This window comes from Oryx dammah, unplaced genomic scaffold (assembly GCF_014754425.2).
Source record: "Oryx dammah isolate SB20612 unplaced genomic scaffold, SCBI_Odam_1.1 HiC_scaffold_18, whole genome shotgun sequence".
Taxonomy (NCBI): Eukaryota; Metazoa; Chordata; class Mammalia; order Artiodactyla; family Bovidae; genus Oryx; species Oryx dammah.
The window spans coordinates 104,737,257-104,760,271 of record NW_024070202.1 but is presented as its reverse complement, the minus strand read 5'-3'; the positions used below and the strand labels follow the sequence as shown (position 1 = coordinate 104,760,271).

The 23,015-nt window shown below is 48.3% G+C and overlaps 1 protein-coding gene across 1 annotated transcript in view; it reads right to left on the bottom strand.

Annotated features, from left to right (window-relative positions):
* Positions 1-2,734: 2,734 nt before the first annotated feature.
* Positions 2,735-23,015, bottom strand: part of TMEM178B (transmembrane protein 178B) — a 113,344-nt gene continuing 93,063 nt past the window's right edge. Inside the window, exon 3 of the mRNA XM_040259899.1 lies at positions 2,735-5,549. Coding sequence (XP_040115833.1) covers positions 5,299-5,549 — 251 coding nt within the window. The 3' untranslated portion in view covers positions 2,735-5,298. The remainder of the gene's footprint in view (positions 5,550-23,015) is intronic.

Genomic DNA, 23,015 nt, shown 5'->3' with positions numbered 1-23,015 from the left:
GAATACTGGAGTGGGTTGCCATTCCCTTCTCCAGGGGAACTCCCAGACCCAGGGATCAAACCTGGGTCTCCTGCATTGTAGGCAGATTCTTGATCATCTGAGCCACTAGGGAAGCCCTCAGCTCCACACAGATCAGTATGGCTCTGCAGTCACAGGCTGCACCCCAGGCCCCGATTGCCAACCCAGAGACACCACCGATTGGGCAGGTATCGGGGCTATGGCCATTACGATGTCTCACAGACATGGACTTATGAACAACCTTCTAGGACTCTTTTCTTTTGTATTTTATTTTTCTAATTTTCTACAATGGGTAAGTGTTATTCAGGAAGAAAAAAAGTCAAATAGCCAATAACAATGGAGTCTAAGAACTAACAATGTTTAAGAAACATTTTGCCCCATGGAGACATCGATGGAAAGAGGGCAAACCCAGCCCACCAAGGTGCCTGTGTTGAGGGGCATCCGGAGCTTCTGTGACCATCAATTCAGGGGGGCTGGTTTAAAACTCTGTCCCCTTACTCAGTTGCATAGGAGCTGGAAGACAGCACAGAAGCCAACCCAGCTGTTATGCACCAATTACTTCTATCTGCGGTCAAATCACCCCATGACTCATCATTCTGCCCTGGAAAGGGCTGGACGAGTCCCTGGGAAAGACTGGTCCCTGGAGCAGAGGAAACATACTTTGAAAAACAGCTTCTCTTTAGTTACAAGAAGCAAGCAAACAACACTCACAAATCACACCAAAGATGACCAGAGTGTTCTTCCTACTCCTTCCCTCCCCAGATACTTGAAAATCAGTTCACTAATGCTCTCGTCACTGACTCGATGGACATGAGTTTGACCAAGCTCCAGGAGTTGGTGATGGACAGGGAAGCCTGGCTTGCTGCAGTTCATGGGGTGGCAAAGAATCAGACACGACTGAATGACTGAACTGAACTGAATGCACTCAGAATAATCCAGGTGAAGAGTCCATTCTAAATGCCTCTGGCTGATTTACTTGATATCATGTCCCTGAATCTGACTCAGGTAGGCAGCTTTGGAGCCCTAAGCAGCCCATCCTCCCACTAAATCAGGACAACTACATGCAGTTCTTTAATCTCGGACCTCTCATCGTGATTGTGGGTGAATATTAAGATGTACAGCCCAGACTCAGAGTCTCAGGGCAGCTTCTTCCCTCATCAAAGGAAAGGCAAGCATTGGTAGGAGGAACCGCTCACTCCCAACCAGAGAATATACCCGAATGGCACCAAGGCCCAGGGTGCCACATATAGACATGTGAAGCAGGAAGGCTTTGTCTTGATATGGTGGAGTCATTGAGTCTTTGTGACTTTGTGATCCCTGAAATAAAAAGGTCTAGTTCTTAAAAGGCTGGGGCTTGCAGGAAGATTGAAGCTGGAATAGGCACATTTGAAATTTTCTTACATTTTGATGCCAGGGAAACACAGAACTCATGAAACCTACAGCCCCAACAAACAAGGAATGGGGTGGGGGGCGGGGGCTGCTTGGAGCATATGAGCCTCTCTGAAGACAAATTCCTTAATTATTTTAGTTGATTGAAGTTGATGCAGAGGGAAAGGGGAAGTGAGTAGAGAGAAGGGAATAGCAAACAGAAGAAACCAAAACTCTCAAGATGGGGAGAGAAAGAAATAGGACCCTTTCCAGGCAGACACTCCACTTTCCTGAATCCCCAGGGTCATACGGGAAGGAACAGAAGCAGAAACAGGCCCTGGGATCAAGGTTGACTTGCATGGAGCTCAGAACACATACACAGTATAGGCTTTGTCTATACATCTGTAGGGAATTCGACCTTGATCTGGGGTGTGGGCTGATGGGGAAGGCTGCTGACCGTGAAACCCACCAGAGGGTTGGGTCTTACTCTGACCTGGGGTGAGCAGGGTCTGAGCTAAAGAGGCTCGCAGATTGAGCCTCCTCCTTCCTTTCTTCCTGGTCTTCTTCCTCAGCCCTCACAGCATGACAGCTTCAGTAGGAGCTTGGGGTGGTATGTCTTCATCTGGGATCAAGTCCCTATGCTGGAGGGATCAAGGTCATCAGGGTGGTTCTCCTGGTTCCATCCTGTCTGTGTGGCCAGGCCTTTTCTGACCCCGAGCAGACGCAGACCCAGAGTGTGTGCGTCTGTACATTTCTGGCCCCATGACCAAAAAAGCAGGTCCAAGCTCCTGCTCTGCTGATGGTGAGCTGAGCCCGGTGGTTTCCTTCTTTCCTAGGAGTTCTCCTAACATTTTAGGGACACTTCAAAGGGATGCAGCAGGCTGTCTTAAAGGTCTGTTATAACGATGACCTGATGTGAAGAGCCGACTCATTGGAAAAGATCCTGATGCTGGGAAAGATTGAGGGCAGGAGGAGAAGGGAACACCAGAGGATGAGATGGTTGGATGGCATCACTGACTCAGTGGACATGAGTTTGAGCAAGCTCCAGGAGACAGTGAAGGACAGAGGAGCCTGGTGTGCTGCAGTCCATGGGGTCACAAAGAGTCGGACACCACTTAGCGACTCAACAACAACAACAATAAAGATGAGCGGTCAGAGAGAGTGGATGCTCTATTTATGGCAAGCACAGGATTTTAAAAAAGGGGTATAAATCACAAGTTGGTGAACAGTACTGGTTCCTTAAGAAAAGTTACTTAAGAAGAATTTAAGTGACTGATTACAAATTGCCCTGTTTGGAATTTCTTTCTCCATTTTTCCACAACTGGGAACTAGCTGAAGTTCGGATCTGGTCACAGACAAGCCTTCTGCCCCAAACGAAGGCTGGTGGCCCCCCAACTCTCCCTGCAGGTGGACCCCAGCCCAGAGGCCTGGAAGCGAGGCACGGGTCTCTCAATCTGAGATACTTCCCCTTACTTTTCCTCAAGCCCAAGTATGCCTTTCCCCTGAAGCGGGAAATTGAACTTTTCAAAGAAAATTATTTTTTAAAAATTCCCTAAACAATTGAAACACTGGGTTCTCCTGAAAATTCTCTCCTTTCTCATAGAATAAATCCTCTGTTTTTACAAGTCATCCTTAGAGGTACAATTGGGAGCTAACAGCATTTTCCACCAGGTCATCTCCCAGCACCCCATGCACAGGCACTCACACGTGAGTCTTTGTGCGGAAGCTGACCCGTGTCGCTAGCAAGGAAGTCTTGAGTAGTACACCCAGATCTGTGTCCAGGTGCACATTGACACAAATGTACACAAAATGCACCAGAGATACACACACACACGGAGACCCACACTCACACCCATCCGCGCACGTCAGACGCCCTATTTGGACGTGAATTGCACACACACATACACACACAGTCAAAAAGAGCAGATGAGGAGAGAGGCAGGACTCAGAGCCTGGTGGGTGGAAGAGTGAGAAGGGAAATGGTTCATAGGTGGGCGAAGGGGGGAGCTGGAGAGGAGATGGGGCAGAAGACAGGGAGATGAAACAGAGGGCACGGCTTGGGGGAAGGCTGCTGAGTGAGAGGCAAAGTGCCCAGAGCACATTCAGTTATGAAGCAACTGAATCCTCGGCTATGCGGTGGACCCATGGCTGGACCGCTCGGGGAATTCACTCTCTGCCTCCCAGGGCTGCTCGGCCCCTGTGGGGTCACCAAGGTGACCACTGGCCGTTGCTGCCCACTCCTGCCAGCAGATCCCGTCCCTACAGCTTTCACAACCCTCTGGCCGACATCACAGCTCGCCAACACCTGCAGTGCCAACGTGCTCCACCAAGCCTGGGACACTGGGCTGGACTGAGGCCACCTCTGCTTGGATGCTAGCCACCACGATGGCGATTTGGGGATTCATGGCCTTGAATATCAAGAGGGAAAGGACAAAGATGGCAAGAGTCAAGAGTTTTCTGTGAATTTACACAATATCATACAAGGAGCCCATGGGACATGGCGGCTCTCTCTGCATGGGACCCATTTTCTCTTGTCTGTACAGAGGTTGCCCCTAGCAAAGGGGTGGATGTCCAGTGACAAAGGACAGCTTCCGTGACGGGAAGGGAAAGGTCTCGTTTGGTGTATGGACTTTATCCAGCGGTAACTGAGGCCACTCCCCTTCTCCCTCTTGATCCGTGCTCCCTTCTTTGCTCATGGCTTGTGTGCCCAGATATGTCTTGAACTTCCAAAGTTAGGGGCCGAGTCCCATGGCATCCCAGCCCCAGGACGTGCAGCACCACAGGTCCTCTGCCCAGTGCTTGCGTTCTTGGTTCTGCCCTCGGGGAATTTCAGCTGCACTAAAAATAATAGAAAAATGCAACACAAATGATAGAACTCCCACACTCAGAAAACACAGACGCGCACACACAGCAGGGATGTCAGGCTGCAGAACTGGCACCCGCAGAGGCCCACCTTCACGATGCTGCCTAGCTCCTGGGGCCTCCATCCTGGGCCAGGAAACCACCAATAGACAACAGTCGTGATCCAGCAGGATTTTTTAAAGGTGAAAAGGAAAAAAAGGAAACCATCCAAAGTTGTTGCACACATACATGCCCGCACACACACACCAGAGGGTTACTCCAAGGCTCCCATCTGCCCAGGGAGCGCAGGTTGGGTTCAGGGCAGGGTGCCTCTTGTTTAACTGGGTGTAAGGCAGCTGGAAGGTAAGACAGGGCTTTCTGAGCATCCACGGAAGTGTCCTTTCATTGATGTGGGTCTTGCCTCTCAGCACGGCGTTCTCTCCCCATTCCCACCTCCGGAACTTCATCCAAAAGTTTGGCAGCAGAGAGAAAACGTCCTTCTCGGTGTGTTTTCTCTTCCCCTTTCTGGTGTGTCGCTGGTCAGCCAGGAAGGAAATCAGAAGAGGAAGAGCAGGAGAAGAAAATGGTTCTGGAAATGGCCTTGAAGATCTGGCTACATTCTATGAACTAAGGGCGTTGTTTCTCTGTGATATGACCCGGGTTGGGGTGGTGTCCCATCCTGTCGGCTCAGGGGAGGGCATTTTCTTGTCTACATCTGTGCCACCCTGGACCACAGGCACCATCTCTTCCCAGCCTCCCCCCTCCATGCCCCCGTCTTTGTGAATAGTGGGAATTGGGACCCTGTCTTTGAGGGCTGATGCTCACGCTGTCCTCAAGAAACCACGGAGTCAGAAGTTACGGATCGATGGAAGAGCCACGTGAGGGGAACGCCTTCCCCCATCTCGGTGATGAGGCGACACAGAGTCCGGCGAGATGTGGGTGCCTGAGCCGACCCCCACTCTGCCTTGGCACTGGCATTGTCTTGATTGAGCTTTGTCATATATATGTATATTATATATATATTTATATATATATATATATGTGTGTGGGTGTGAGTATGGGCTTGTTGTTTTAGCACACTGTCCCGTTCTCGGGTCTGGATTTGGGGCAGTTGGTCCTCGGGACAGGTTGGACAGAAGGGGCCAAGGTACAGAAGAATCCCGAGATCAGAGTGAGGCCCAGGCCCCCCCACGCACAGAACATGGACCATCCGTAGCCATGGCTGATGTCGTCGGGGAGTCCGTACAGGTAGCGGGGGTAACGTGACAGCTCAAAGTTGATCCCGGCCACACAGGTGCACAGTGAGATGATGCAGAAAGTTCCTGGAGGGGGAGGGGAGACACGGGGGAGGGGGGAGGGGCAGCGGAGAAGGTGAGGGGAAGGAGAGGAAGAGAGAGAGAAGGGAGGTTTATTACATTTTTTAATTTTCTTGAATAAGAAAAATGAAAAGATGCAGGTTAAGGGTAACCTGCTGACGAGATCGATATTTGGAAACATTCACGGAGAGGGGAATAGTATCAAGGCTGCCTCACGCTCTGATAACTGCTTGGTTTTGGACAAACTCAGGACGTCTCTCTTTTGGGAAAATCCTAACAATAAGTCACAGGCCAGTTTGTGTAGGGTGAAGTAAAGCAGAAGAGCATTCAGTTCATTTTTCGAAAGCATTTAAAATTCATTGTCTTTCTTTGGAGATGCAGAAAACACCCCCTTCTCTACTTCTTTAGAGAGAAAAACATCTTTATTCCTTTCTTTTCCACATACAATGTCTTACACAATATTGGGTTTTCCTTTAATCCATTTACCAACCAGTCGTCCAAATCCTGGAAGCCTTTTCCCATAAGACAACATTCACCAGAGTGTTTTCCGTGGAACACCAAGCCTAGGAGAAAACTGCTTTATGACAAAGCAGAGGCAGTAACTCTGCGAAACTTTGTATGTGACTTCTCACCCACGAAGATGCATAATCCACAGTCAAGTAAGTTAACCTGTCCAACTTAGCCTTACAAGGTATTTCACAAACTTATTTTATGATGCTCCTTAAAACAAAATCAAAACATATTGCTTAGGAACTTTCCTCGTGGTCCAATGGCTAAGACTCCACACTCCCAATGCAGGGGGCCTGCATTCAATCCCTGGTCAGGGAACTAGATCCCACAGGCCCCAACTAAAGACCCCATATGCTGCAACTAAGACTCGACACAGCCAAATAGAAGACAAAACAAACCAACCAAAAAAACTCAAGAAAAATAGAAACAAACAGGAAAACCATTGCTCATATTAACCTCCAGCGAGAAGGCTGCTACAAGAGACAGAACGTTATCAAAGAGAATCCTAAGCCCACTTTTAGCCAACAGAGATGTGATGTACTGAAAATGAGTTCAAGAGCTTTTCTTGATATTCCCTGTGTCTCGTTTGCTCTGCCACTGCAGATGGGACAGTAAAAGCCTGAAGAAATACGCAACGTTTGGGAAGGCTGGCTGGGGCTGATAGTACTGCAGGGGCCCAAGCTCTTTAGAGGAGGTGATCTACGTTTCCAAAGGTCACTAAGTCAGGAGCAGAGCAGAGGGCAGTGTAGAGGCAGGGAGTCCAGGGAGGATCCTGCTGTGTCAAGAGGAGAAAGGAGGAAGGCACAGACCAGGACTGATTTGCTGTTTAGTGGATGACGGTTGGTAGAGGCAGCTGAAAGCAAAGCAGTGCGTCAGAGGGGACTTGGCGTAAATGAAACTGTGTGTAGGAAGCATGTAGGTGTATGTGTTTGTGTGTGTAGTGACAGCCATCGTGTACAAACACATACGGTACCATCACTCCTTGGGAGAACAGTGGTCCCAAACTTGGAGGGTTACAAAGCACCCAGGGTCCCTCCTGCTCTGCCCTGGGGTTCAGACAGAATTCTAAGTGGGTTCCCAGAGTGGATCACATCTCACCCCAGAACCTCTGAATCAGAATCTTGGGGGCCAGGATGGGGCGCTTTCCTTTCCAAAAGTTCCTCAGGTGATTTCTGTTGATCAGCCTAGTGAGACCCTGTGTGAGGCAGAGGTTCTGTGTATAACCTTGAGACATGGATCCTGGTGAGGGAAGAAGCAGAGGAGGTGAGGGAAGGAAACAGCAATGGGCTGGGAGAGCCAGAGCTTGAGAAGGCTCCATTTTGACACCAGTTTTCAAGAATCCAAATTCTTGGATACTTGGGCTTCAAGTACGCATTCAATTTCTGGTTTAGAAACCTGGTGTGCATGACATTGTTTACTAAAATTTAGCTTTAGGAAAGGAAGTGGGGGAGGGAGAGAGACTGCATGCATTTGTGTGAGTGTGTGTGCATGCTGAGTTCGAATCTGAGCTGCCCTTGGGATGCTGAGGCTCTTGGGACCACGGGTTTGGAGCCTGGTAGAAATTTTTGAGCTAGAGACGTGGACTGAGTCAACATCTTGTCAATCGAAGCTCTGGATGTGACTGAAGTTACCCAAGAGCTCTCTATAAACTGTACCTACACAGGATACTTTACAAAAGGGAGACATTTCTTCTCATCAAATGGGGCACAGTCCTGATGATTAAGTCCAGTGATCTGTTCTGGGAGAGAAGGTCGACCTCAAGAAAACTGATCTTGACCTTATGATCTTCGCAAGTTGCCAGTAGCTGATAAAACTTGAGGGACACTATTTTAAGGGTGTTCTGCAAGCAGAGATGGGAATACCAGACCACCTTACCTGCCTCCTGAAAAACCTGTATGCAGATAAAGAAGCAACAGTTAGAACTGGACATGGAACAACAGACTGGTTTAAAATTGGGAAAGGAGTATGTTGAGGCTATATATTGTCACCCTGGTTATATGACTTGTATGTGGGGTACATCATTCAAAATGCTGGGCTGGATGAATCACAAGCTGGAATCAAGATTGCTGGGAGAAATATCAACAACCTCAGACTTGCAGATGATACCACTCTAATGGCAGAAGGCAAAGAGGAACTAAAGAGTCTCTTGATGAAGGTGAAAGGAGAGTGAAACAGCTGGCTTAAAACTCAACATTCAAAAAGTTAGATCATGGCATCCAGTTCCATTACTTCATGGCAAATACATGGGGGAAAAGTGGAAATGATGGCAGATTTTGTTTTCTTGGGCTCCAAAATCACTGCCGATTGTAACCACAGACATGAAATTAAAAGAGGCTTGCTCCTTGGAAGAAAAGCTATGACCAACCTAGACAGCATATTAAAAAGCAGAGACATTACTTTGCCAACAAAGGTCTGTATAGTCAAAGCTATGGTTTTTCCAGTGGTCATGTACAGATATGAGAGTTGGACCATAAAGAAAGCTGAGTGCCGAAGAATTGACGCTTTTGAACTGTGGTGCTGGAAAGGACTCTTGAGAGTCCCTTGGACTGCAGGGAGATCCAACCAGTCATCCTAAAGGAAATTAATCCCTGAATATTCATTGGAAGGACTGATGCTGGAGCTCCAAAACTTTGGTCACCTCATGTGAAGGGCCAACTCATTGGAAAAGATCCTGATGGTGGGAAAGATTGAAGGCAGGAGGAGAAGGGACAACAGAGGATGAGATGGTTGGATGGCATCACCAACTCAATGGACATGAGTTTGAGCTAGCTCCAGGAGATACAGGAGAACAGAGGAGCCTGGCATGCTGCAGTCCATAGCGTCGCAGAGACAGACATGACTTAGCAACTTAACAACAACAACTGCAAGCAGAGTGGACAGGGCAGAAAGAATGTGGTTGATAAATCAAGACCTAATGACTTAATTACCACATAGACCTAATTACCTACCAATTGGACATGGCCCATTTTGTTGATAACATACACCTTGCTGCTAAGCTGCTAAGTCACTTCGGTCGTGTCCGACTCTGTGCAACCCCATAGACGGTAGCCCACCAGGCTTACATACAGCTTATTGCTATGTTAATAGGATTAGTTGGGGTATCTTCCTGCCTTCACATCATGTCAGTTGTTCTGTGACTTGGCAACCTTTAAAAATTTCTGTGGTTTGTTAGCTTTTATCAATATTCCCATAGGTGGGAAAAAACTCTGCAGGCTCTCACTCAAGATGGTCCATTATGCAGGTCATCTGTGCAACCTGTGGAGAAGTCCTGTGTGACAAAATGGGAAGAGGTGGGGAAGGATCTGTCAGCCCCCACAGACACGGGTGAGAATTTATATTTTTAGGTGCTTCTGCACTTCTAAATTCAAGTTTGGAAAGATGTGCATTAATAACTGGAAATACACCCAAGTAGGCACCTGGTGGGTCCTTGGTGAGCAGACTGAATGCAAGACGTGTTGCCGCCGCTATTCTGATAGCTGAGATAACAATGTACTTTGATGGAGTCCCAGAGTGTCTGTGGGCTAACAGGCCCAAATGGGCAAGGACCTGCCAGACTCAGTGTCCTAAGGTGATGAGTCCAACTCTCAGACCTGTGGGCCTGCGACCAGCTGGGGAGGGTGCAGTACAGAACTTCCACCCCACCGCCGCCACCACCACCAACTCCCTGGGGGTCTCTGGGAAACTCAGAGATTTCTAAATGTCTCTGCTAGAAAATACACCTCAAATAAAGGGCGAGTGCTTCCCTGGTGGCTCAGAAGGTAAAGAATCTGCCTGCAATGCAGGAGACCCTGGTTCAATCATTGGGTGGGCAAGATCCCCTGGAGAAGAGAATGGCAACCCATGCCGGTATTCTTGCCTGGAGAACCCTATGGACAGAGGAGCCTGGCAGGCTACAGTCCGTGGGGTTGCAAAGAGTTGGGCATGACTGAGCAACTGAAACACACACACACACACACACACACACACACACAGATATTCCAGCACTGGGGATCACAGCCTCTTTCCATTCACCCAAATACAGTGGTGCTTTGGGTAGATAATGAAACCTTCCTCTCACACAAGGAGCGGGCTCCAGCCTGGGTTATCTTATTTCTCAGGAGCACTTTCTGACTGATTAGTGAGGATCCAAGAAAGGCAAATGTTCTAATGCGTGGTCACATTTTCTCAATAATTTCCCCCATGTCTTGGGGTTTGAGCCTAATTCCAATCAGACTTTAAGACTAATTATAGTCACAGTTACCAATTAAGTGAAAAGAACTAGCCGAGCCCTTCCCTTGGGAGCAAGGCTCTGCTGTCTACCCAGAGCTAGCTGTGACACTGGCCAGGCGAGGAGGGACAGCAGAAGTGCAGCTGCCAGATCTAAGGGACGTCAAGCCTAGGGAAGGCAGGTTAGCTGCGATGGGGCAGAAGGAGGGGAACATTCCTGTGGCTGTGGGCCCCACGGCGTGCCCGACAGCCGATCAGCAAACATCTGTTGAACTTCTCTGTTTGTACCAAGCATTATGCTAGATGTTAGAGGGATAAAGGGAGAATAAGATAGGATCGCTGTTCTTGAGAATTTTTAATTAAATCTAAAATAAAAAGATGATAAAAAAATCTTATAATCTCGTTGGGGATAGGAGACAGACATAAATGAAAAGCTGAGGATGAAGTGGAAATAGCTCCAGACAGGGGATTAAAGGGCCTGAGTTTAGCATCCGCTCTGAACAGTTGGTACCCTCATTGGTAAATCAGGGAGCTGGAGCAGATAGCTAGAAGGTCCCTCCTATATCGAGTCATCTTTAGGAAAAGAAGGAAAAATGCCCAGAAGTAAATGGTGAGACAACTATGCTGGGCCAGGGGAGGTTTCCCAGAGGAAGCAGGGTCTTGAAGAAGGAGCAGGGTGTCTGCAGGCAGTAAACAGAAGGGGGTCCTCACCTGGCCTCGAGAGCATCCTTCCTTCGGTTCCAGCACCCCAGGGTCCTGGTCTCTAAGCCTGAGTTGAGAAGGCATGTCTGCACCCCATTCCCATCACGCCTCTGACTTCTGAAATGCTCACTGCCGTCCTCCCTGCCAGGCTTTCCTCACTTCCCACCGAACCTCTGTAGCAGATCAGTGATGCCCCACCTTCTTCTTCCAGCCATATGTAAAAACATTTGAAGCCCACCTCTTTACCCTGCCTGTATGGCCTCACCTGGGTGGATGCTTCCTACCTCCTTGACCTCATCTCTCAGCTTGACCCCCCAGAGTCCCAGTACGCTGGTCACAGGAGAAAACATTCAAACAGGCTAAGCCTGTCCTCACCCCAGGGCCTGTGCACTTGCTGTTCTCTCACTAAAACGGCGTTCTTCTTGAGATCTTCTGGAGTCTCAACTCCAGTTCCGTGCTCTCAGAGAGACCCTCTCTGGCCCTCTCCTAAAGCAGTCCCTCCTCCAGGGATTTTCAAACCATGTGCCACGGCAGTGCCTCTGGAGCTGCCCCTGGGAAGCAAGAGGGAGTGAGAGAGACTCCCAGCCCTCTCTCCTCCCTTTGGCCAGGACGAGCCCTGCTCTGATCTGTTTCCATGTGAAGTTTCATTTGATCTAAACATTTTTGAAAAGCACTAGCCTTGTCCATTCACAAGGGGCCCATAAGGTCCGTCATAGGAACTGTGCTTTGGACAGCAAAGCTCAATGTCCCTTCTATCAGCTTCAAGTCCATGCCTTTTGCAGAAATAGCTAATCAATCTCAACCCTCATTCCTGCTGGTCCTAGAAGGGGCCTCAGCCTCTTACTCAGCAGTGCCCTCCAGGCAGCCGACCCTAACTGGTCAGTTGCAGCTAGTCAGAAGAAGAAATGAAATCTAATTACCCTTCCGGCAGCAAGACTCTCACTCATTTGGACTCAGAGTTCAGGGAGCCCAGTTAGATGAGAACACCACCGCCCCAGATTCCCACAGCCTGGGAGTTGGTGCTAACAAGACTCACTGACACAGATGGGTCCTCCAGACCTCTCTAGAGTCCCTCCTTGCAAACTCCATCTGCGGGCGGGAAGGCAGGACCAAGGGGTGTCACGGTGACCTCAGTAAACATAAATGCTTGCTCTTGATTCACACACAGTATCTGCTTCCCTGGATGACCAGCTCCACCTGGAGCACGGTCAGGAATCACACCCACAATGTCACCTGGCAACCTATGGCCTGGCCCCGGTCACTCTTGTCTGCCTGTCCCACCAGCACCTGGCTGGAAGGGGAGAGGGTGGGATCACCACATTGCGCCTCCAGTCCCCTTAGCATCCCCACTCTAGACACAGATAAGGCTTAGTGAGGGTGAGAGAGAGGAAACAGCTTTCATGTCCAGATGGCCAACTCCTGTTTCAACACCAAGTACAGCTTTCTCACCACCCCCTTCGCTGTGCAGCCATGTCTCATTAATGGCTCTCTGGTCACCACATACCAGATTCTAGCCTTCTCCCTACTTTTAGTTTCCTGCCTGTTTGACAGCTTCTTCCTGCTAGGCTGTCTCTTCTCTGCGTTTCCAAGCTGTCCCTCGATCCAAGCTTGGTCCCCTCTCCCTCGAGGTCCCTCTCTATCTCCTCCTTTGTCTTCTCAGGCATGGGGCTCCCCCAGTTCTCCTTGGACCCCACATCCTTTCTGGCCACTTCACCCACTCCTCCGACTTGAACCACCACCAGAACATGACTGAGTCATAGGATTATCTACTAGTCTGTGGTATCACACATTGTGCAAAGATGTGTCCTAATCCCCAGGGGACACGTATGTTCCAGGTACTTGCTTGGCTACACACAGATTCCCAGCATTTCCTCCATAATCTTTAAGTTTCTGACTTTTTTTCTTTCAAAGTCCTTCTTCCTTAGCAGGGTGATAAACCATCCCAGCTTGTCTGGGAGTTGTTGGGTAGAGGGTGTGTCCCTGGGAAGTCTGAGTTCTGGTCCTAAAATGAGAAAGACCTGGGCTAAGTGGGACACACTGGTCACCCTTCCTACAGGTTCCCTCCGGCCCTGCACCCTAGAACCCATCGGTGATACCGCACTGACTACAAAAATGAATCCTCGCTTATAAGTTGCGTGTGTGTGCTAAGTTGCTTCAGTCATGCCCAATTCTTTGGGACCCTATGGACTGCAGCCCACCAGGCTCCTCTGTCCATGGAATTCTCTAGGCAAGAATACTGGAGTGGGTTGCCATGCCCTCCTCCAGAGGATCATCCTAACCCAGGGATTGAACATGTGTCTCTTAAGTCTCCTACATTGGCAAGCGGGTTCTTTACCACTAGCGCCACCTGGGACTCCTCACTTGTTAAGTTACCGAAAATCTAATGCCTGAAGCACAGAAACTTGGATCTCTGGATGGGTTGCCATGTTAAGAAATGCCAGACTGGGAGATCATCGTTTGGGGCAGTTAATTCTCTTGCAACTGTGAAATGTCACCAGGGAGCACTTATTCGGCAGCCCCCAAATGGTTTGAACCCAGTACCACCTGGAAGGCTGATAACTAGGGTATTTTTAAGCTGATATTCAGAGTTCTGGCATCAACTCCTGCTCAGGCCACTTCGGAGCCGTGGCTGCAGGTATGTAAGGCGGGTGGGATGCGGCTTCCTGCGCAACTGCTGCTTTAGGAGGAGAGAGGAGAACACTCCCTTCAGGGATTGTCAGAGAAGCCTCAGCAAGAATCCCACAGCCATGGACCCTGTGGAGAAATAGCATTGAAATTGCAGCCTCGGGCCAGGTGGTGGAAGTGCTCTTACTAATTCAAGAAGCCATCGCCTAGGAAACCGAGGGCCTGGCGAAGGCTCTCTCAGGAATGTAGGGTGGTCTCATACTGTGTGCACAGGCATTTTTCCCAAATAGCTATTCCTTCTGTGACCAAGTTGCACCCAAAACTTCACTGGAGTAGAATTTCTGCTGCTTTCCAGGGCCAGAAATCCATCTGGGCGACATTTTATGCTCTTGGGAGTAAGGAGTGACGTGTAGCCCTGACCCCCGTGGGGCGCCTTGTTGCTATGGCACTCAGAGCACTTCTGTCCTGACCCCAGTCTGTGCCGATGTGCCCTTGTGGGCGTATGTGTCAGGGAGGTCAGGGAGCAGCCCAAGTCCTCCCTAAGACCCTCCCCCTTCCGCCCCTCTCTGATCTGGAAATCCATAAAAAAGCAAATCAGCAAACAGAAGAAGGTTCCCTCCTCCTCTCACCATGCTCTGCATCCCGGGAAGCTGATGTACACAAACCCTTCCTCTGCTTAGATGAAACGCCTCAGCAGCATTTGGCTCTCGAGAGCGCTTTATAGCTTTGCTCAGACCTGCATGGAATATAAATCACTGCTGAATTATATACCATTGCGTCAGCATCAGCCAGCAGGCAGGTCACATGGGGCTTTACAGCCAAGGTGCCTTCGGGGTTCACTGGGATGAGGCAGGGGGTGATGACAGGCTCCAAGGGAGAACGCGCTGCAGGGGATGGGGCCCTGAGTTAGGACAGAATGATCCATCATTCTCCACACCCTGCAGTTGCTCTGGGCAGAGTCTTGCATGAATGCCACCACACTCCCGGGGCAAGCAGCGTCTGGATCCCCGAGGCTGTGTCTGCACACTGCAAGGCTGGTCTCCATCCAGGCATGACGGTGCCACAGTCATCCATATCCCCAACTCAAGGGACGAAAGGGACTGGCTGGTTCAGCTGGGTTGCCATTGGCTGTAAAGAAAAGTTTCTACATTCCTATGATATGACTTGGAGCTTCATCCCTTGGTTTTTAAGTATCTCCAGGGTGGCCACCAAATCTGGAAACACAGGAGTCATGGACTGAATCGTATCTTCATAAATTATTGAAGGCTTAATCCCTCAGTATTTCAGAATGCGACTGTATTTGGAAATAGGGCTGTTGAAGAGCTAATTAAGTTAAAATGAGGCTCTTAGGGTGGGTTGTAAGCCAATCTGGGCACTAATAGTAAAGAATCCTCCTGCCAGGGCTGGAGCTGCAGGCGACGGGGGTTCGATCCCTGGGTCGGGAAGCTGACCTAGAGAAGGAAATGGCAACCCACTCCAGTCTTCTGGCCTGGGAAATCCCAGCCCACGGGGTCAAAAGAGTTGGACACGACTGAGTGCCAGCACCAGGCGTAAGCCATTGTGGCTGGAGTCTTTGTAAGAAGAGATTAGGACATACAAAGAGACACGAGACAGCCACGTGCACAAAGCAGAGACCACGGGAAGAGCAGCAAGAGGGAGGCCGTCTGCAGGGCTAGGAGGGAGGCCTCAGAGACCTTGATCCTGGACTTCCAGCTTCCAGAATTGTGTGAAAATGAATTTCTCTTGTTTAAGCTACCCAGTGTGTGGTTGTTTTTTTTTTGTTTTGGCAGCACGTGTGATCTGATACAACATGCCTGCTAAATCACTTTACTGGTGTCTGACTCCTTGCGACCCTGTGGACTCTAGCCCATCAGGCTCCTCTGTCTCTGATACAACAGGTGAATATATAATAATTGGTTTATTAACAGAATGTCTACTATACATGATAAAATAAGGCTATGTTACCAGGCTTGGGCTTCCCTTGTAGCTCAGTCAGTAAAGAGTCTGCCTGCAGTGTAGGAGACCTGGGTTCAAGCCCTGGGTCGGGGAGATCCTCTGGAAAAGGAAATGGCAACCCACTCCAGTATCCTTGCCTGGAAAATCTCATGGACAGAGGAGCCTGGTGGGCAGCAGTCCATGGGGTCGCAAAGAGTTGGGCATGACTGAGTGACTAACACTTACTTACTTACCAGGCTTGATGGCCACCCAGTAGCTGAAACAGGCGTCTAAACCCAGCCATGCAAAATGATAGCTGCTGGGCATCAGGTGGATTCTTCTCCATCTCGTCTCCCTCATCTAGGTGTTGATATTTACTCCCATTCAATCCCATCAAAACACTTATTCTTCTGGGTGTATGTTAGATTTGGTCACAAGTTCACTGGTCACCTCTACACCCAAGACAGAGCCTTTTCTTTCTTGGGAAAAGAGTGTCAGTGGGTTCAAATGTCGGGATGGGAACTGACTAAGGTCAGACCACCACTGTCCCGTCTCCTAGACTGGACTCTGCCGTTTCCACCCTCTGACCAGTCTGCACAGAGTCCTAGCAGCTGTCCTGGCCCTTTTCCTTCATGGCCCAGTCTAAGTCCCGAATCTCCCAAGAAGTCTTCTCTGAGTATGCCTGGCATGAGACAGTCCACGTTTGTTTCAGAATCCTTGGAACATTTTCGGTCTGGAATAGGCAATCCGACAATTAGCTATAGGAACCTTCTCTTGCTCCCTGTTTTAGTTTCTGTTCAGCTACACTGTAACTTCCTCCAGAGCTGGCAGGGCAGCAACGTCTCCTTCTGTATTACACACAGCTCTGTGCAGTTAATCCATATCACTGGAGGAAACAGCTATGGAACTTTTAAGTGAAAATATGGACTTGGAAAGACAGAAGGGAATAAAAGAGATACCATGGCTGGCCCTCCCACTCTCCTTTCTCCTAAATCATTTTGTGGATGGTGAAGTGTGTGTGTGTGTGTGTGCGCGCGCACATGCGCGTGCGTGCGTGTGCATGCCCACACATGTCTGTTGCCTACCTACCTTGTGTTTCAATGGGTACCTTGGATTTCAGGAAGCATTTTTGTTTCTATAGAAATTCAGCGTCAGAATAATACCCTCTCTGCAGGATTCTTTTGCAGAGCCATAATAATAAATGGGGAAAAGCTTAGAGAAGTTAAAATTGCTTTCTATAGGTAAGGTATAATATTAGAAAGGGAAAACTTTAAGTAAGGTCGAAGAAAAATTGTTCTGAAGGACAAGAAAATTTGTGCTTGCCGCTTTTTGTCTCCATCACCCGCTCCATTTTCTCCAGGCCCCGTCGAAGGGCAAGTGCCAAACCGGGAAGCGCTTGTTCTCAGCAGAGACCAGACAAAGTGCTCACTCACGACCCTTAGTTTTGTGCACTTTGTTGGAACTCAAACCATGGGATCTGGAAGATCTCAGAATACAGTCCTGAGACCTATCTTGGTAGGAGATCATATCTTGGGGCTCAGAGCGGTTTCAGATCCACCAGGGGTTACATCCTGACATTGGTGGGTTTGCAGTGAAGCTTGTGCTCAACCAGGAGGGGTAAAAGGAAGCAGCCCTCAGAGAAGGGTTGGAATTCGCTAGGTGACATGAGGTGGGAAGCTTTTATGAGTGCTATAGAAGCTCTGACCCTGGTTTCTCTGGAATGCAAAGGCAGCATTTATAGCTATCCCATTTACTAAATTATAAAATTCATTTATTAAACACCTATTGCCTAAGGGACTGAGAGAGCTATATCTTGCTGCTTTTAGTCTACACAGAACACTTTTCCTTCTTTCTTATTTTTTTTTAATGTATTTATTTATTTGGCTGCACCAGGACTTAGTTGCAGCATGTGGGATCTAGTTCCCCGACCAGGGATTGAAGCTGGGTTCCCTGCACTGGGAGCATGGGGTCTTAGCCACTGGACTACCAGGGAAGTGCCCCTTCTTTCTTCTTTTGTTAAAACATCACCACCATTCTTTCTCCCAAGGAAGCCATTCTGTGATCAAAATGATTAAATTCAGGCAGATGCACTTGACTTAAGCCAAGCCTCAGTTTTTGTATCTTCTGTACCTCTTGAAGTTGCTGTGAGGTTACATATATTTATGCAAATCATATATGTACAAATCCCATAAATTATGTAATTCATAAAAGTTCTGACCAACCTAGATAGCATATTGAAAAGCAGAGACATTACTTTGCCGACCAAGGTCCGTCTAGTCAAGACTATGGTTTTTCCAGTAGTCATGTATGGATATGAGAGTTGGACTGTGAAGAAGGCTGAGCACCAAAGAATTGATGCTTTTGAACTGTGGTGTTGGAGAAGACTCTTGAGAGTCCCTTGGACTGCAAGGAGATCCAACCAGTCCATTCTGAAGGAGATCGGTCCTGGGTGTTCTTTGGAAGGACTGATGCTAAAGCTGAAACTCCAGTACTTTGGCCGCCTCATGCGAAGAGTTGACTCATTGGAAAAGACTCTGAAGCTGGGAGGGATTGGGGGCAGGAGGAGAAGGGGATGACAGAGGATGAGATGGCTGGATGGCATCATGGACTCGATGGACGTGAATCTGAGTGAACTCCGGGAGATGGTGATGGACAGGGAGGCCTGGCGTGCTGCGATTCATGGGTTCGCAAAAAGTTGGACACGACTGAGCAACTGAACTGAACTAAACTGAACTGAATTCAAAATTAAATAATCTGCTGAAGGTTCCAAGGTATAAGGAACAGAGCAAATACCTGGTTTTGTTGTAAAGCCTCAAATTATTTGATTGTGGAAACACCCAAGAACTATTCATCACAATGGCTTCCATTGGCCCCCTTAAAAAACAGCATCCTCCATGAGAAGCAATCACTGGCCCACTCCACTCTTGCCCACTGGCCTTGGATATTCCACGCCTCAAAGAGTGAAAAGTTGGGAAGATCTGAGTCTGGTGGTCTGTGGTGAGCTGTGAGCTTTCCAAATAGGACAGGAAGGAGAGTTCTAGAGGGGAAATGAAGCAAGAGTACGGTATCACCTTTTTCTCAATGTGAATCTTTGCAGCTTCCTATCCATCTGGGCCTTGGTTCAGAGCTGAGAATTAGTGGATCCAACTGGCTTCTTAACTAGACTGAGAGTGGCATGCACAGCTGTGCAGAAAGGCACATTCTCAAGCTGGGACTAGTGAGCTTCCAAGCGGAAGGCCACTTAGAACATGCCATCTTCCTGCTCTTGCTTCTCTTTTCTCTTTTCTTTCTAAGCCAGTGCCTTCTGGTGGACAACAATGGTCCACAGAGCAAACTTTGAGAACCTCTAGAGCAGACGGCAATCTTGCCCTGGGTTTCTGGCTGGGGACAATGTGTGAAGGCATATGAAACCTCCTGCAGGCCATCTCTGATCCTATACTTCTCTGGCCACTGTACCAGTCATCTTCCTAAGTAGATACAAGAGAAAGCCCGATCTCCACACCCCCATCCTGCCTCACCACCCCGCTCCCACCCCCCGGGCCAGCATGAAGCCCAGTACAAACTGATCTTTCATTATGTTTGAGTCACTGTCTTGGTCATCATGAGACTCTCCTGGCCCACCCAGAGGTCCCCCCGGGTCAGCCCGCACCAGCTTCCTGGGAGGAGACCTGCTACCGACCAGGATATAGCTTCATGGAAAGACACTCCATCAAGAATCAGAAAACCCAGGTTCTGGTTCCATTCTTTCCCAAGAAGTGGATTAAATCACCTCATCTTTCTTGGCTATGATCTTGAACACAGAATACAGGGGGTAGACCAGATCTCTAAGATTCTTCTGATTAAGTGATCCCGTGACTCAAGGTATTGGGACAAAAAGGTACCATTCTCTTTGAATTGTTCTAGGACTTGCTCTCACTTATTTTGTCAGACATGAGCCACCTGGAGAGAAGATCCTGGTTCTCACTTCCTGACATGCACAGAAGGGCTGGTGAATGAAACCATTAGATGTCATTATTTGCCATAAGTGTGCTTATGAGGCTAAGCTCGAAATGGCCTTGATTCGAAAAGGAGAAGGATAGGGACCCAGCTGTTTAAGTGTCTGGAAGAAATTGGCTCTCTGGCTTCTGCCCTATCTGATCCAAGCCAATGCCATGATCATTAGTAGAAGAAGAGAGAGGCTTGGGGTAGTAGCCGGAAGATCAGGAGAGCCTGCCACCTGGTTTGGTTTATGTTTCCACATGCATGGCACATCTGTCAGCTTGGCTTGGCCCTCCCTTGAGATGCAAATCTGTACCCAAGTGATTTGGGCATGCCGTCACCCCATCACTGGGTCACTGAACACATATATAGCTTTATATGAATCAAACCCTTATTTGTACTACTTATAATATGATGGGCTTCCCTGGTAGCTCAGCCAGGTAAAGAATCTGCCTGCAATGCAGAAGACCCCAGTTCAATTCCTGGGTTGGGAAGATCCCCTGGAGAAGGGATAGGCTACCTATTCCAGTACTCTTGAGCTTCCCTGGTGGCTTGGCTGGTAAAGAATCTGCCTGCAATGTGGGAGACCTGGGTTTGATCCCTAGATTGGGAAGATCCCCTGGAGAAGGGAACAGCTACCCACTCCAGTATTCTGGCCTGGAGAATTCCATACAGTCAATGCAGTTCACAAGGAGTTGGACACAGCTGAGCAACTTTCACTTTTCAGTTTCACATAATATGATAGGCATTGTTCTAAAAGCTTTAGAAATGGTAGTTCTTTGAATCCTCAAAGCAAAATCTTATGAGATTTAGAAAGGGAAAGTAAGACACAGAGAGGTTAAGTAAATTGCCCCAGATTGCACAGCTGCTACGTACTGGAGCCAGGATTCAAATCCATGCTTTTGCCACTTGTTTCCTCTTGTTCCAGCTCTTTCATGTGCATGGGTATTGTCTCTGGAGCTGGACTGTAAGCAGTGTAAGCAGAGAAGCTCTTCTCTTCCCCAACAGGACCCTATACATAGTGATGTTTAAGTAAGATTTATCTACTAGATGGTAAGATTGGGAGAAGAGGGCCTATCATTATCAAAATGGCCATAAGGAGGTTCTGGGTGACCCTCAGACTCATGGCTTAGATAATAAAAATCTCATGGCTGACTTCTCCAGATAATTAGGAAAACCAATCACAGTCCACACATAACTTCCCTCTGGTCTATGCTGGGCTGAAGGGTGACTTCCTTTAGAGGGGCATGAGTTTTCCATGAGGATCAGGATGTTTTGGTTGAGAAAGGAAAGGAAACAAGATCTAGAACATCAACTCTCTTTCAATAAGACTTTTGGTAGCTTCCCAGGAGGCCAGAAACCAAACCCAGTGGGCAGAGTCACCTGGTGGTCAGAAGCCCCAGAGGAGCTCAGTGGAGCCCCGCCCATCAGCAGGCTTCTCCCCACAGTGTTGCTGGCTTGTGAGTGAGCCTGTGCCTGGCAACCCTTTCAGTGCCACTTGTGTCTGGGAGACTTGGGGAACAGTCCTCATTTACCCCTCTTCATTTTCTGAGTTCAAACTCTGATGAGAAGAAAGTCCCAGAAAGAAGGTAGAGAGGACAGAAGATATCAGCTTTTTTACTGTTAAGGCAAGTATGGCGACTGTGGCTTGGCTCCTGGCCACCATCAAGCTCAGTAATACTTTCCCCCGCTAGGCTGACATTTTAGGATAGTTTCCCTAGGGAATGTTTGGTTCTGCAGAGAGATACACTCACCCAGAAGTGACTCACACTGGTGGGCCAGAAAAAGAAAGAGAAATAGGCCTCCTGATGCTGGCCTGGGTGGTGGGCCTTGATTCTGGTAATGTTGGCCACGAAAGAGACCAAGCAAAAAGTAGACTACCCAGATGCTGCTGGGCCTAGGAGCTCAGCCTCCTCTGGCAACCTCACCAATCAGAAGGCAGTCACCTCTTCTCCTTTAGGAAGCAAGGCCTTAACAGGTAGAGTTGAAGGCATTTCCCTGGTGGTCCACTGGTTAAAACTCTGTGCTCTCAATGCAGGGGGCCCAGGCTCCATCCCTGGTCAGGGAACTAGATCCCACATGTCAGAACTAAGAGTCTGCATGCCACAACTAAAGATTTCACATGCCATAACTAAAACTCAGCACAGCCAAATAAATAAATAAAATCTCTCTCTCTCTCTCTCTATATATATATATATGTGTGTGTGTGTGTGTGTGTATACATATATATATATATATATTTTTTTTTTTTTTAAGGTAGGGTTGGTATGCTTCTAAAGAGAGGAGAGAAGTTTCCTACTTTACAGGCCCAGATGGGAAAGCTGAGATAAAGAGAAAACGCCATCCCACCGCCCTTGGCTGTACTAACTCAAAGACCCTAGGAATCTGTGACCCAGAGGTTTCTGGGAAATATGATTTCAGTTGAAAATGTTAAGAGCTAAATGGGAGAGGATATTTTAATTTATTATTTAGAATAAATTGTAGCCCATGAGGGTGGTAGAATCTTTAAGGTATTCCTGGGTTTTGTTGGCAGGGGTTGCGGGGGTGGCTGTGGTAGGAAGAACACAGCCACCAGATTCCTTCCTCCCCAGAGCCAAAATTATGGGTTCAAATAACATATTAAATTTAGATTTAACTTGATATAAAGCTGCTTAAGCATTTTTTTTTAAACGATGAAAGGGATTTTTTTTTTTTTTTGCTTCATTCACAATAGAGTTTAGTTACATAGAGATATATAAGAACGGAAATGTATTAATGACATGTGAAATCCTAAACCAGAATGAATAAATAAAGACTTGATGGACTGCTCCTGAAGAGTGGCCAACTCCAATCCTAGGAGCAGTTTCATTTGATAAATGGACATGAAAAGCCCTTGAAGGGGCGAGTTCACTGAATTCCTCCCGCAGCCTCAATCTTGAGCCTCTCTGTGAGGCTGCCCTTGAGTCCCCAGGAGAGAAAGGCTCCCTTTCTCTGGGCACCCACAGTCCCCACTGATCACTCTGCTTGGGTGGGCCTTAAGGTCTTCTCTACCCATCTTCCTCCTGTCCTACCCAAAGGGACATCTACCTGTCCCTTGCAAGTCGGGGAGAGGAGGACCCCTCTGGCCTCCAGACACTAATGAGAGCTGGTGGGTGAGCCTGTGTCTGCCTTCTGCTTCACTTCTTATGCCTCCTTCTTCATCCCAGGTGGCCTCGCCCGGTACCCTTTTCTTTTCTCCCACATGTTCCAGGAACAGAGAAGAAAGAGGGGGCATCGATCTGAAGACCTTAGATTAAGGCTCCACCATTTACTTAATTGCATGACTCTACAGGAAACAACAGACTGGTTCCAAACAGGAAAAGGAGCACGTCAAGGCTGTATATTGTCACCCTGCTTATTTAACTTCTATGCAGAGTACATCATGAGAAACGCTGGACTGGAAGAAGCACAAGCTAGAATCAAGATTGCTGGGAGAAATATCAATAACCTCAGATAAGCAGATGACACCACCCTTATGGCAGAAAGTGAAGAGGAGCT